At 40.3% G+C, this 15,277-nt stretch overlaps 1 protein-coding gene across 13 annotated transcripts in view; it reads left to right on the top strand.

Annotated features, from left to right (window-relative positions):
• Kidins220 (kinase D interacting substrate 220) overlaps window positions 1–15,277 on the top strand; it is a 106,636-nt gene that overhangs the window by 30,729 nt on the left and 60,630 nt on the right. For all 13 annotated transcript variants that reach the window (XM_070015229.1, XM_070015227.1, XM_070015228.1 and 10 more), the window contains exons 13-17: window positions 9,268–9,432; window positions 10,085–10,264; window positions 11,465–11,630; window positions 13,973–14,124; window positions 14,279–14,568. In XM_070015229.1, coding sequence (XP_069871330.1) covers window positions 9,268–9,432; window positions 10,085–10,264; window positions 11,465–11,630; window positions 13,973–14,124; window positions 14,279–14,568 — 953 coding nt within the window. The remainder of the gene's footprint in view (window positions 1–9,267; window positions 9,433–10,084; window positions 10,265–11,464; window positions 11,631–13,972; window positions 14,125–14,278; window positions 14,569–15,277) is intronic.

Here is a 15,277-nt window from a genome sequence, read left to right as displayed (position 1 = left end):
AAGTTTATTCTTAGTCAGCTCCTCCCTTTTCTGTTATTTTTATATTATTTATTTTATTTTTTGCCAGTCCTGAGGCTTGACTTCAGGGCCTGGGCACTGACCCTGAGCTTCTTTTGCTCAAGGCTAGCACTCTACCATTGAGCTACAGCACACTTCTGGCTTTTTTTGTTATGTGGTACTGAGGAATCAAACTCAGGGCTTGATGCATGCATGCTAAGCAAGCACTCTTCTACTAAGCCACATTCCCAGTCCTCTGTGACTCTTTAATCTATTTAACTAGATAATATGTTTGTCTCATTTAAATACTTGTGTTTATTTTTCCTTTTTTTTTTTTTGTCGGCTTTGGGGCTTGAGCTCAGGGTCTGGGGGCTGTCCCTGAGCCTCTTTATGCTCAAGGCTAGCCCTCTACCACTTGTCACAGCACCACTTCTGGTTTTTGAATGGTTAACTGGAGATACAAGTCTTACAGGGACTTTTCTGCCCAGGCTGGCTTCAAGCCACAATTCTCAGATCTCTATTTTTCCTTTCTTATACTTATTATATGTGACTTTTATTCTATTTCTTTGAGATTTTGTCCCCTCTAGATTTTACCACATTCTTTAGGTCAAGAATGACTTCTCTTATCTCTTGAGTTCTCTGTAACATTTAGGATATTGAATATTGTAGTAAAAGACTTGTTACTTGAAAAGGATGCACATGAGAATAGTCTTTCACATGTGGTATTTTGAAACACAGATTCTTTTCTGTGAGAACAAACAAAAATAACTAGTTTCAGAAAGCAGCAGGGTATTGTAGACTCATCGCCTTCCTGTTGGGCTTCTCAGTCATATCTTCTTTTGACATGTGTGTGAGTTTTTGTATTTGATTTTATATTTTAATTTAATTTTATAGGGTCTTGCTATGTAGCATAGGCTAGCTTCTTTTGCAATCCCCTTGTATAGGCACTACATACAGTGGTAGTTTTGTATTTTAAAACATTTTTCTAATTATAATAATAATACATACACATTAAATTTCATGAGTGAAGAGCTGGTTGCTAGTGGCTCATGATGTCTGTAACCCTAGATACTCAGGAGTCTAAGATTTGAGGATCGTGGTTCAAAGCCAGCCTGAGCAGGAAAGTCTGTGCAACTCTTACCTCCAATTAGCCACCAAAAAGTTGGAAGTGGAGGTGTGGCTCAAGTAGTAGAGTGCTGAGTAATAATGTAAGTTTAAGACCTAGTACCAGCACAAAAGAGGAAAAAAAATAAAACACATGAATTTAGTAGAAAATGCACATTCCCTATTGTCACCAACTTAAAATTATTTCAATGACTTACAGATTTTATTTAAAATTTTACAATTTTTTTACTTTATGTATAGCTTTAAAACTTAAAAATGAAATCATACCATATTATAAAAAGTTTTAATAATTTAGTATCATAATCTTAATTATTCCATGATCTTTCATTATAGATGCTAACAATAACTTTCAATTCTCTTTTTTTTTTTTTATTGTAAAGATACTATACAGAGGGTTACAGTTACATGAGTGAGGTAATGAGTACACTTCCTCTTGAACATTGTTACCCCCTCCATTGTTTTCCCCCTACCATCCCCTCCCTCCCTCCCTTCCCTGAGGTTCTTTTTTTTTTTTATTGTGATTAAGTGATTACATAATTTCCGGAAATTCACAGTATTGTGGAATAATGATGCTCATTTAAAGTCACAAGTTCATTCTAACTTTCCTGGAGCAAATTGTCTATCACAGTCTGTAATATATAACGGTGCTCACATGTTATATACCATATATGTGATCAGCAGCATGGGGATATTTGGTAGTGGTTCCACCAGATGAGTGGGAGTTCTTTGTTTCTTAAGTCCTGTTAGTTTTGTCATATCACCTAACATTTTGGATTTAGCATCCACTTATCAGGGAGACCATGTACCGTTTGTCTCTTCGTTCTTGGCTTACCTCGCTCAACATGATTCCTTCAAGCTCCATCCATTTCCCTGCAAATGCCATTATTTTGTCATTTCTAATGGCTGCATAATATTCCATTGTGTATAGATACCACAATTTTTGGATCCATTCATCTGTGGTGGGGCATCTAGGTTGTTTCCATATCCTAGCTATTGTGAACAGTGCTGCAATAAACATGGAGGTGCACGTGTCCTTGTATATTGGTTCCTGTTGTTCAGGGTAGATGCCTAGAAGTAGTATGACTGGGTCGTAAGGGAGGTCAATCTTTAGCTTTCTAAGGACCCTCCAGACTGCTTTCCAAAGTGGTTGTGTAAGTGTACATTCCCACCAGCAGTGTAATAGGGTTCCTCGTTCTCCACATCCCCTCCAGCATTTGTCGTTGGCTGATTTGTGGATGTGGGACATTCTGACTGGGGTAAGGTGGTATCTCAGGGTTGTCTTTATTTGCATTTCCTTCACCACCAGGGATGATGAACATTTCCTCATGTGTTTCTTTGCCATTTTTATTTCTTCATTTGAGAAGTCCCTCTTTAGTTGCCTTGCCCATTTAGTAATTGGTTTGTTAGGTTTGGGAGGGATTAGTTTCTTGAGTTCTCTGTATATACAGGATGTTAACCCCTTGTCTGATATATTGCTGGTAAATATTTTTTCCCAATTAGTTGGTTGTCTTTCTAGCTTGGTTGCGATAGCTTTATCTGTGCAGAAGCTTTTTATTTTAAGGTAGTCCCATTTGTCGAGTCTCTCTCCAACTTGTTGTGACCCTGGGACTCTGTTCAGGAAGTTCCTTCCTGTGCCTATTAGTTCAAGTGTCTCTCCTACTCTGTCCTGCAGTAGTTTCAGAGATTCAGGTTTAATGTTAAGGTCTTTAATCCATTTTGAGTTGATGTTGGTGCATGGTGATAGGCTGGGGTCCACTTTTAGTTTTCTGCATGTGGCTGCCCAGTTTTCCCGGCACCAGCGGTTGAAGAGGCTGTGTTTCTTCCATTGTATGTCTTTGGCTCCTTTGTCGAATATCAGCTGGCTGTAGGCCTGTGGATTTATTTCTGGATCTTCTATTCTGTTCCATTGGTCTTTGGGTGTGTTTTTGTGCCAGTACCATGCTGTCTTTGTTATTATAGCTCTGTAGTAGAGTTTGAAGTTCGGCATGGATAGTCCTCCCATATTGTCTTTATCCCCTAGAATTGTTTTGGCTATTCTAGGTCTTTTGTTGTTCCATATGAATTTTTGGACTGTTTACTGTATTTCAGTGATTGTACGTCATTGGGATTTTAATAGGAATTGCGTTGAATTTGTATATTAGTTTTGGAAGTATTACCATCTTTACTATATTAAGTCGGCCTATCCAGGAGCATGGGAGGTCTTTCCATTTCCTAGTGTCTTCTGCAATTTCTTTCTTTAACTTTTTATAGTTCTCATTAAATAGTTCTTTTACATCTTTGGTTAGGTTAATTCCTAAATATTTTATTTTTTGGGAGGTTATTGTGAATGGGGTTGCTCCCTTTATTTCCCTCTCTTCCTGTACATTATCAGTGTATAGGAAGGCAACTGATTTTTGTGGGTTTATTTTGTATCCTGCTATTTTGCCGAAGTGATTTATGATTTCTAAGAGTTTGGGGATGGAGTTTTTGGGATCGTGGAGGTATAGTATCATGTCGTCTGCAAAAAGGGATAGTTTAACTTCTTCTTTCCCTATGCAGATCCCTTTAATGTCTTTTTCTTGCCTTATTGCCCTGGCTAAGGGTTCTGGGACTATATTGAAGAGGAGTGGAGACAGTGGGCATCCTTGCCTTGTTCCTGATTTTAGGAGAATTGGTTGTAGCTTTTCCCCATTAAGTATAATATTGGCTATTGGTCTGTCATAAATGGCTTTTATTGTTTTTAGAAATGTTCCTTCTATTCCTCTTTTCTCCAGAGCTTTTAGCATGAGTGAATGTTGAATTTTATCAAAGGCCTTTTCTGCATCTGTGGCGATAGTCATGTGATTCTTGACCTTGGCTCTGTTGATATGTTGGATTACATTTATTGACTTACGTATGTTAAACCATCCCTGTGTCTCTGGGATGAAGCCTACCTGGTCATAGTGTATTACTTTTTTTATGTGTTTCTGGATTCTGTTAGCTAGAATCTTGTTAAGGATCTTTGCATCTGTGTTCATCAAGGAAATTGGCCTGTAATTCTCCTTTTTGGTTGGGTCTTTGCCTGGTTTGGGGATGAGTGTGATATTGGCTTCGTAGAATGAGTTTGGGATAGCTCCCTCCTTCTCTGTTTCTCTGAAGAGCTTGAGGAGTATGGGTATTAGTTCTTATTTAAAGGTCTTATAGAATTCTGCTGTGAATCCATCTGGTCCTGGGCTTTTTTTTGTTGGAAGACTTTTGATAGCTTCCTGTATCTCATTATAGGATATTGGCTTATTTAATTGGTTAACTTCTTCTTTGCTCAGTTTGGGCAACTTGTATTTCTCTAAAAATGCATCCATTTCTGCCCGATTTTCTTCCTTTAGAGAGTATAGCTTTTGAAAGTAGTCTGTTAGAATTGTTTGGATATCTTGGGTACTTGTTGTGATGTTTCCCGTGGCATCCCTAATCCTATTAATATGGGTTTCCTCTCTTTTTAATTAATCTAGCCAACGGGCCATCAATTTTGTTTATTTTTTCAAAGAACCAGCTTTTTGTTTGGTTTATTTTGGTTATGGTTTTCTGATTTTCTAATTGGTTAATCTCTGCTCTTAATTTGGTTATCTGGCTTCGTCTAGTAGCTTTAGGTCCCATTTTTTCTTGTTTTTCTAGCTGTTTTAATTGCAACATGAGATTATTTACTTGGTCTGTCTCCATTCTCTTGATGTGGGCACTGAGGGCAATAAATTTGCCCCTCAGGACTGCTTTTGCTGTGTCCCACAAGTTTCTTTGTGAGGTGTTTTCATTTTCATTGAGTTGTAGGAAATGCTTTATTTCTTCTCTGATCTCTTCCATTACCCAGGCATTGTTAAGGAGTGTGCTGTTCAATTTCCATGTATTGGAGAAATTTCTGCGGTATGCTTTGTTATTGAGAGCTAGCTTGATTCCACTGTGGTCAGATAGGATACAGGGGATTATGTCGATCCCTTTGTATTTGCTTAAGTTCCTTGCATGAACTATGATATGGTCTATTTTGGAGAAAGTTCCGTGAGCTGCTGAGAAGAATGTGTACTGTGTTGTTTTAGGGTGAAATACTCGGTAGATGTCAGTTAATTCCGCTTGGAGTATGGCCTCTCTTAATTTGGTAGCTTCTTTGCCAATCCTCTGGTTGGTAGACCTGTCCTTTGATGAGAGTGGTGTGTTAAAGTCTCCTAGTATTATCGTATTGGGATCTATTTTATTCTGTAAGTTTGAGAGCATTTGTTTGACATATCTGGGTGCACCAATATTTTGGGCATATAAGTTGATGATGGTTATATCCTCCTCTTGGATTGTTCCCTTTATTAATATGTAGTGTCCGTCCTTGTCTTTCTGTACTGATTTTAATGAAAAGTTTATTTTGTCAGATATCAGGATAGCTACACCTGCTTTCTTACTGGGGGCATTTGATTGGTAGATCCTTTTCCACCCCTTCACTCTGAGTTTGTTTGTATGTTTGGCTGAGAGGTGGGTCTCCTGAAGGCAACAGATGGATGGGTCTTGTTTTCTGATCCAGTCCTCAGTTCGTTTTCTTTTAATTGGCAAATTCAGCCCATTTATATTAAGAGAAAGTATAGAGAGATGCATTGTTGTCCCTGCCATTCCGTTTTCCTAAGTTTTTCTTCTTTCCTTTCCTCCTGTGCTTGCTCAGTTAGACTTTGAGTAACGCCTGTTTGGGGCAGGCCCCAGTTCCTGCTTGCTTTCTTCAGGTTGTGTCCCCCCTCTTAGAATTCTTTGTAATGCTGGCTTAATGTTTATGTATTCATTTAGTTTTTCTTTGCTATTAAAAGTTTTCAGTTCTCCATCGAATGTGAATGCTAGCTTTGCCAGGTATATTAGTCTGGGTTGGCAGTTATTGGCTCTCAGGGCTCGTATGGTGCTTTCCCAGGCTTTTCTTGCATTCATTGTTTGTGTGGAGAGATCTGCAGTGATTCTAATTTTTTGCCCGTTGTAGTATAGCTCCTTCCTCATTTTTGCTGCATGCAGGATTATTTCCTTATTATTCAGATCTATCATTTTTACTATAATGTGTCTAGAAGTGTTTCTCCTGGGATCTTGCTTGTTGGGTGTTCGATAAGCTTTTGTGATGTAGTTAAGATGGTCGTTTTTGAGGTGGGGAAAATTTTCATTGATTATCTTGTTAAATAGGTGTTGCATTCCCTTGCTTTGGAATTCCTCACCTTCGTCCACTCCGATTATGCGAAGGTTAAATTTCTTAGCATTATCTGCTTGCTCTTGAAATTCCCTTTGGTATAATTTGAATGATTTTTTCATATCTGTCACTTTTTGGTCCAGTTGTTGTATTCTGTCTTCTGTATCTGACACTCTACCTTCCATTTCATTCACTCTGTTGACAGTGGCTTCTATTGTGGTTTACATGGAGGAAATGGATCCCTTTATGGATTCAATGTTGGTTCTCAGAGTACTGATCTCACCTCTCAATGAGGTATGCATTACCTCTAATTTGGCGTTTATCTCACTTCTTACTGAGGTTTGTGCAGCTTCTATTTTTGCATGCATCTCTTGTTTGATATCCTATATCTCTTTTGATAGTTCATCCTTGTGCTCTTTCAATTTCTGATCAATTTCTCACTTTATTTCTTGAGTCATTGCCTCCAGCAACCCTTGGATGTAGCTTTTGTCTTTCATTTCTGCTTTGCTCCCACTGGGGCTCTCCCCTGCGTGGCTGCTGGCTTTTGAGGTGAGCTTGCTGTCCTGGGTGGTGGTAAACCTTGTGATTTTTCTCTGTGATTTTCGCATGGAGGTTCAGGAGACTGCTCTTCAATTTTGTTTTGGTGTGTCTGTCTTTGCTTGGTTGCTGATTCTGTATTGGTAGAGAGAGTCTGTGCCTGATCTGGGTTCTGTTGGGAGCCTATTTCCAGTTGCTATTCTGACTTACTTAGGATTCTCAGCTCTCTGCTGTTGATTGCTGTCAGTTCCCGCCTTTGGAAGGGTTGAGCAGCCTAGACTGCTTGTGTTTGCTCCTACAGGTGCTCTTGTGAAGAACAGATGCTCTGGATGCACTCTCCCAAATACTGGAGTCTGCTGATGTGTTTTTGTTTGTTTGTTTTGGGCTGGTTATGGGCTTGAACTCTAGGTTTGGGTGCTGTCCCTCAGCTCTTCAGCTCAAGGCTGGCACCCTACCATTTGAGCCACAGCACCACTTCTGACCCTTTTTGCTTTTGTGATGCTGAGGAATCAGATCCAGGGCCTCATACATCCAAGACTATCACTCTATTGCTGAGCCGCCTTAACAGTCTGAGCTCCTGCTTACTATCAGGTGCTGGCAGCCTGTGTTGCCCAATCCCCAGCCTAGGGTATATGGGTGGAGTTTTGGTGGGGTTTGGGCTTCTCTTGTCCTGGGCCTCCAGGTCATTTGTTGTCACAGGCATGCTTCCCGGGGAGTGTTGTTTCCTGGTTTTCTCCCCTCTGTTGAGGCGTATGCTCAACTTTTTACTTCAGTTGGGAGGAGTTGGTTGTGTTGTTCAGGCGCCGGATCCCCGGGCCTGGTTCCGGCCCCAGCCTGGAGCGCTCCTTAGGCCTGTGCTGATGTGTATACCACGTAGGTTATACAGCCTGGGGGACACAGTTCAAATTTCTTCTACTGTTGGTAGTCTTGACCCAGGGGCGCTGTTCCTGGCTTGGGCATTTAAGCTCCCTTCCAGGGGCACTATTGCTCTGGCCTGGCCAGCAGAGTGTGCTCCACGGGCTGGTGGAGCTCTCAAACAGTTCCCAGTTTTAGTGGGTCCTGTGTTCTGGGTGTTGGGGTAGGGAGTCTAGGTCAGGGTCTGGGGATTCCCTCCAGCTCTGGTCTCCCTTGAGGGATACACTGTCCCCTGTGGGGTACTCACCCTGGAGCTGGTTATTTCTGTGTGGTGTAGGTCGTCAGTTGTTGTTGCAATCCGAGTTCAGTTGGGGTGGTTGCGGGCTGGGTTGGGCGGTGGTGGCTCTGTGTGATTCTTTTCTGTCTCTGCCTCTGTCGAAGCTGTCGGGTCAAAAGTGTCCACGCTCAGGCGGCTTCTTCGCGGGTTGTGATCTGCAGGCAGCCCCCTGTGCCTCTGGGGCCCGGGCGCCCCGCCGGGTGGTTACGATCGCGATGGGCGGGTGGTCTGCCGACAGGTCCCTTTGTCGCGCTGTTGGTGCCGAGAGGCTTTGGCAGGATGGAGCCTCTCTGCTCCGGTGGAGAGTGACGGGTGGGGGTGGGATCCTCGTGGATCTCTCTGTTCCTGGCGATCCGCTGTTCTGCAAACCGGTACCTGGTGATCTGCAGGCGGCCCCCTGTGACTCTGGGGCTCCGGCAGCCCCCGCTGGGCCGGCTGGCCGGCGGCTTGGCGCACTGCCGCGCGGCCAGTGAAGGTTGGGGGAAGGGTCTTCGCTTTTCTCTGTTCTGAAATTCTTCTTTTCTTCTCTTTCTTTTTTTGTTATTTTCCGCCTCTGGTTTTTCTCTGAGTGTTCGTCTTTTTGTTGTTGTTGGTCTCTTGGGGAGATTAAGTGTTGGAACTCGAACTCTCTTTTTGGTTGGAGAGAGCTGTGGCGTTTCCCTACTGCCCCGTCGCCATCTTGGTCCCCCCTCTCAATTCTCTTTTGATGAAAATCTAACTTGTTTTGTGGTAACAACTAGGGCTACAGTGAACAGTGTGCTAATACCAGGGCTTGAACTCAGGGCCTCATGCTCTCATTTGATTTTTCCATTCATGCCTGTTACTCTACCACTAGAGCCACACCTCTACTTCTGGCTTTTTGATGGTTGATTGGAGATGGAGTCTCTCGGACTTTTCTGCCTGGGCTAGCTTCAAACTGTAATTTTCAGATCTCAGCCTCCTGAGTAGCTGGGATTACTGGCATGAGCCATCAGCATACAATTTTTTCTATTTAAGTGTTTGTTATATATACTAAATTTATTATCTCATCCTCATTTTCCTCACTTTCCTTTTTCTCCTTCACAATTTGCCAGCATACATCTTAAAACTAATAGCTATCGTAAGTTCCATGAAATATGGTATTTTTTAAAGACTCTCAACCTATTTTCACACAGATCTAAATGTATACAGTAAGTTTTTCCCCCTAATAATTAAGAAGTGAAAATTGGTATTCTTTTCTACTAATAATGCCACTATGTAACATAGGGATATGGTATGTTTTTAATTACAGGACACTTGTCTCCTACTGAAACAGACGGTGATATGCTTGGTTATGATTTATATAGCAGTGCCCTGGCAGACATTCTCAGTGAACCTACCATGCAGCCACCCATTTGTGTGGGCTTATATGCACAGTGGGGAAGTGGGAAATCCTTTTTACTCAAGAAACTGGAAGGTAAAGATATTTGTACAAAGTCTGTGTATACATAACAATGTTTTCTCTGAAGTAAATAAAAAATACAGCTCTGTATAGGTATTTGTGTGACACAGTTTGCTGAAATAAATTGGTTGGGGTTTTGTGGGACTCGGTTTTCCTCATGGTCATTTGAATTTATTTCTAACATCAGGCAAAACCCTTAGCTGGGTTCACAGTCAGGAGGACATGTGCTCTGGCTACAGCCAACCAGACATTTTCCAGGCCTTGCTTTCTACACAGCTGCCTCCCATCCCTTTTGCCTGGCAAAATTGTGCTTATTCTCAGGACAAGTTTCAGTATTGCCTCACATTTTGTAGAAAGTGTGAGTGAGGGCTCATTTGGGATCAGCACACCTTTGAGAGCTATGGTTCTTAAATCTCATTGGAGGAAGAAGATGAGATCACAGAAACAAAATGGTGTACTTTTATTTTCTGCGCACAGAAACAAAACATCATTTGTGTAATGCAAATGACAAAACACCAACAAAATCTTGACAGATGAGAGTATATGTGAAAGAGTTTGGGGCATCCTTCCTTAGAATGAAGTGGGGCAGTGGGTAGGCACGTAGGTGTGTCCACGGGAAACAAGTTGAAACCACAGAATTAAGGCTTCATATTCCTTTCTCTTTCAGATGAAATGAAGACATTTGCAGGACAACAAATTGAACCGCTTTTTCAGTTTTCTTGGCTTATTGTATTTCTCACCCTGTTACTTTGTGGAGGGCTTGGCTTACTGTTTGCTTTTACGGTTGACCTGAATCTTGGCATAGCTGTGTCATTGAGCTTCCTGGCTCTCTTATATATATTCTTTGGTAAGTCTTCCGTTTTATCTTCTTTGAAAATGAAGAAAAAATATCAAGACTAATTGTTTTACTTAAAACATGTTTGCCTTTTACAACTTATTTTGCCTTTTACAACTTATATGTAATTTTTGTAATTTGGCTAAGAAAATTGATCTTTGCTATTTTAGAAACTGGTTTACAGGAACATGGTCCATAAGCTGGCTGCAATAGTTTTAGAACCTAATAAATTACTTGTTAGTATTTTAGCAGGACTCCTTTTAATTTATTATATTTACTGTATGGCTATTAATTACTTTAAATGTACATCTTTTTTTTTATGTTGGCAAGTATTAGAGCCTGAACTCAGGGTCTGGGTACTGTCCTTTAGCTTTTTCACTCAAGGCTTATGCTCTACCACTTGAGCCAGAGCTCTACTTCTGGCTTTTTGGTGGCTAATTGGAGATAAGAGTGTCATAGACTTTCCTGCCCAGGCTGGCTTTGGACCATTATCTTGATATGGGATTATAGGCATGAACCACTAGCAGTTGGCTGTAAATCTTTCTTTGAAGAGAAGCTATAGCCTTCCCTGTCTGGTTCTAGAGCATTTGACCATAACTGAAAAGGTTACTTTATCTAAATGAAAAGAAGAAAATACAATATAATCCCTGCCATTGGGAGTATCCTCAGTTACAAGTGCCGAGTTGCAAAACTGATCAATAACCTTGAAATGCTTAGCATTTGAATCTGAGCCATGGGACTGTATTTAAGTCATTATCTTTCTGTAATTCTTAGGTCATATTTTAGTCAGCTTGCATTTTTTTCACTTACCTTTTCTGTGATTCAGAAGTTAGTTAAAGAATTCTTTTTGGGTGGGGGGCCGGGGGGAGGTCTGGTCGTGGGGCCTGAACTCTGGGCCTGGGTGCTGTCCTTCATCTCTTCAGCTCAAGGCTAGTGCTCTACCACTTGAGCTCCACTTCCGGCTTTTTTCTTTTTGCTTATGTGGTGCTGAGGAATTGAACCCAGGGCCTCATGCATGCAAGGCAAGTGCTCTACCACTGAGCCACCTTCCCAGCCCATGTTAAGTAATTCTTTGAGGAGTAGATTGGAATGAATGTGAACCATTAAAGATCATACTACTTGGATGTCATTACTCAGTAGTTGACTATTTGGAGAAAAGAACCAGCCTGATTAATGACTGTTTTCAATAACTTTTTTAAAACTGCATTTCAGTTGTCATTTACTTTGGTGGACGAAGGGAAGGAGAGAGTTGGAACTGGGCCTGGGTCCTCAGTACCAGATTGGCCAGACATATTGGATATTTGGAGCTCCTCTTCAAGTTGATGTTCGTGAACCCACCGGAATTGCCAGAGCAAACGACAAAAGCTTTACCTGTGAGGTGAGTTGTTCCCTTTGTTGGAAATAACTTCTAATAATATAAAGAAAAAAATATTTTTACTTAATAAAGTTTACATTGCACTGTGTTTCAAAAAACAATGGTAAAGGAACCTTTTATATGAAAAATAAAGTAAAATTTAAACGTGCTTACACATATGCTCATGCATTTCATAATGTGTATCTGTCTTGTACATCATCACTTTTTTCTAAAAAAAAGTGTTTAACTCTGATTTGCTACATTTCATTTGTTGAGTTTACTATACACACACACACACACACACACACACACATACACACACACACTCTCTCTCTCTCTCTCTCTCTCTCTCTCTCTCTCTCTCTCTCTTTTGGTTACCTGTTACCATCCTTTGAAGTTTGTTTTTGAACAGCACAAAGAGCAGAGTTGGTGCTCAAACCAAGGTCTTCATGCAAGCTAGAAAAGTGCTCTTCCATTGAGCAACATCCCAGTACTGCAGACATCCTTTGAGACACGATTTGAAAAGAACATTGGATTAAAATGGGATCCTACTGTCTGGAGCTCCAGGCTAGTGATCTGGCATCTCCTTAAATGAGCATGCAACCTGCGAGCACTCAGCTTCCTTGTCTGTACTGCTCTCTCCTCATTGCTGAAGGATTTCCATGTCTGTGTAAATGATTCATATCCATTAGGAAATTTATGAGAAAATGTCAAAGATGAAAAACACTTAGGCCAAGGAATAAAGAAAGTTGCTTATGGCTTCAAATAAAAAGTTAAATATAAAAAAAGCAGTTAGGAAATTAAAAGCAAAAGAACTTCATTAAGAATTAGCAAAAAAAAAAAAAAAATAGGACACTAAAGCTGAAAAACTTCCAAATTCTAGTAAGATAAAATACATGTAATTTAAAATGAGAAAAAAAATAGGTCAAACCTTCAAAACTGTATAAGAAAGAAAAGTCAGCCTTCATATCTCTGGATTTTCTACCTTGAAATTCTACCAACCACGAAAGAAAACATGTTTAAAAAAGGAATTTGCACCTGTACTGAAAATATACAGACTTTTCCCTTAAACAATACAGTATAAGAGCTACTGAAAAAGCATTATGTTGTAGTAGGTGTTATAAATAATCTAGTGGTAACAAAGAATGCAAATACTGGGCTTTTTTATTTTCAGTTGTAGAGCTTGAACTCAGGCCTGGGCACTGTCCCTGAGCTTTTCACTCAAGGATAGTACTCCACCACTCTGAGCCACAACGTCACTTTCAGTTTTCTTTGAACCACAATCCTCATATCTCAGCCTCCTGAGTAGCTAGGATTATAAGTGTGAGCCACTGGCACTCAGCTTGTGCTCTTTCATATGATGGATTTGAACTGGTCCTAAAAATCAGTCTCCCATGAATTCTGAGGGAATAGTATAATTAACAGATGGGAATTAATTATTAGGAAAAGGATTTAAAGATGAGAAGTTTAAAGGAAAACATACAGAATAGAATAAAATAATTGAGACTCTATCTCCAATTAACAACAACAACAACAACAAAGCCATGAATTCTGAGGGAATAGTATAATTAACAGGTGGGAATTAATTATTAGGAAAAGGATTTAAAGATGAGAAGTTTAAAGGGAAACATACAGAATAGAATAAAATAATTGAGACTCTAGTTAACAAGGACAACAACAACAACAAAGCCAGAAGTGGAGTGGTGACTCAAGTGGTAGAGTGCTACCCTTGAGCCAAAAAAAAACCTCTCAGGAACAGCACCCAGGCCCTGAGTTCAAGCCCCAGCAAATAATCAGCATTAATACTGAGATCCAAGGTGTAAATAATTCTGTTATTTTTAAGAAGAATTGTTAAAAGACTATTTTACAACTATGTCTAAATCCATAGGTATTGAAGCTATAAATAAAATGAGATATTAGAAAAATTAGTTTATAAATAACATTACTAGGTGTAAAATTCTTTATGATTATAATATTTTCTTTCCCATGTTCTAAAGCCTTCAGTTGGTTTTAGAAAACTTCCTTTGTGCAACATTTGTGGGTCATCTTGACATGGAGCACTGCCTTTTAATCACCGTACAATGAGGCCTGCTGAGGTATCTGATAATCCTTATCAAAGTTCTGCCATAGCTTTCTTCCTTCTGCCTTTAGAGTTACTTTGTATACATTTAACTTTTGTTAATGTTTTTTCCTAAGAGAATAGTGTAAGATGTTGAAAGTAGAGGGTGCCTACGTCCAAGGTCTTTCTGTGCTCAGAACTTTGAAAGCAACATCAAGAAAGTATAGAGCATATGGAAATGACATATGTTCAGGTTATGTGTTGCTTTAGGTAGTTGAGTAATGTTTTGATTGTTTTTTTTCCCAAGGTTTTTGTTTACAGACTACAATAGGCTGTCCAGTGTAGGTGGAGAAACTTCCTTGGCTGAAATGATTGCAACCCTCTCAGATGCTTGTGAGAGAGAGTTTGGCTTTTTAGCAACCAGGCTTTTTCGAGTATTCAAGACTGAAGATTCTCAGGGTAGGATTTCCTTTCTTCTTTTGTTGTGTGTGTCCAGGGGGTGAGGATGCAGTAAATAAATATTATAGTCACCAGATGCTATGATTGTAGCAATTAAATTTTCTGCATACTTGATGCATTATTATTTAAAAAAAAACCATTTGTTGTATTGCAGGTAAAAAGAAGTGGAAAAAAACATGTTGTCTCCCATCTTTTATCATCTTCCTTTTTATCTTGGGTTGCATTATTGCTGGAATTACTCTCCTGGCTATATTCAGAGTTGACCCAAAACATCTGACCGTCAATGCTGTCCTCATAGCAATTGCATCTATAGTGGGGTTGGCTTTTGTGCTGAACTGTCGTACATGGTGGCAAGTGTTGGACTCGCTCCTGAATTCTCAAAGAAAACGCCTCCACAGTGCCGCCTCCAAACTGCACAAATTGAAAAGTGAAGGATTCATGAAAGTAAGTGCTCTTTAGCTATTACAGAGAATTTTAATGTGTATCTACTACCACAACCATGCTCACTTGGGCTTTAGGGAATGTGTTCTGTGAATGTTAAGGTGATGGATGAAGTAAGTGAGTGAGTGAGTGAGTGAGTGTGTGTGTGTGTGTGTGTGTGTGTGTGTGTGTGTGTGTGTGTGTGTGTGTGTGTGTGTGTGTGTGTGTGTGTGTGTGTGTGTGTGTGTGTGTGTGTGTGTGTGTGTGTGTGTGTGTGTGTGTGTGTGTGTGTGTTTCAGTGATAGAGATTGAATATATTCTACTACTGAGCTACATCCCTAGACCTGTTGGATTTTGTTGAGTTTAATTAGCTGTTATTCAAGACTATATTTTGTTTTGCTTTTTATTTTGTGCCTATCCTAGAGCTTGAACTTAGGGCTTGAGGTTTCCCTGAGTTTCTTTTGCTCAAGGCACTCCACCACTTTAGCCACAGCTCTACTTCTGTGTGACTAATTAGAGGTAAGAATGTCATGGACTTTTCTTTGAACTGCAATCCTCAGAGCTCAGCCTCCTGAGTGGCTGGATTACAAGTGTGAGCCACTGGTACCTGGCTTCAAGATCATGTTTTAAAAGCTGTTTTAAGATTGTATGAAAAGGGCTGGGAATGTGGCTCAGTGGTACAGTGCTTGCCTTGCATGCATGAGGCCCTGGGTTTGACTCCTCAGCACCACAT

This window comes from Dipodomys merriami, unplaced genomic scaffold (assembly GCF_024711535.1).
Source record: "Dipodomys merriami isolate MVZ:Mamm:240054 unplaced genomic scaffold, mDipMer1.0.p SCAF_110, whole genome shotgun sequence".
Taxonomy (NCBI): domain Eukaryota; kingdom Metazoa; phylum Chordata; class Mammalia; order Rodentia; family Heteromyidae; genus Dipodomys; species Dipodomys merriami.
Note: the sequence above shows the minus strand (reverse complement) of the source record. Positions and strands in the feature narration are given on the sequence as shown.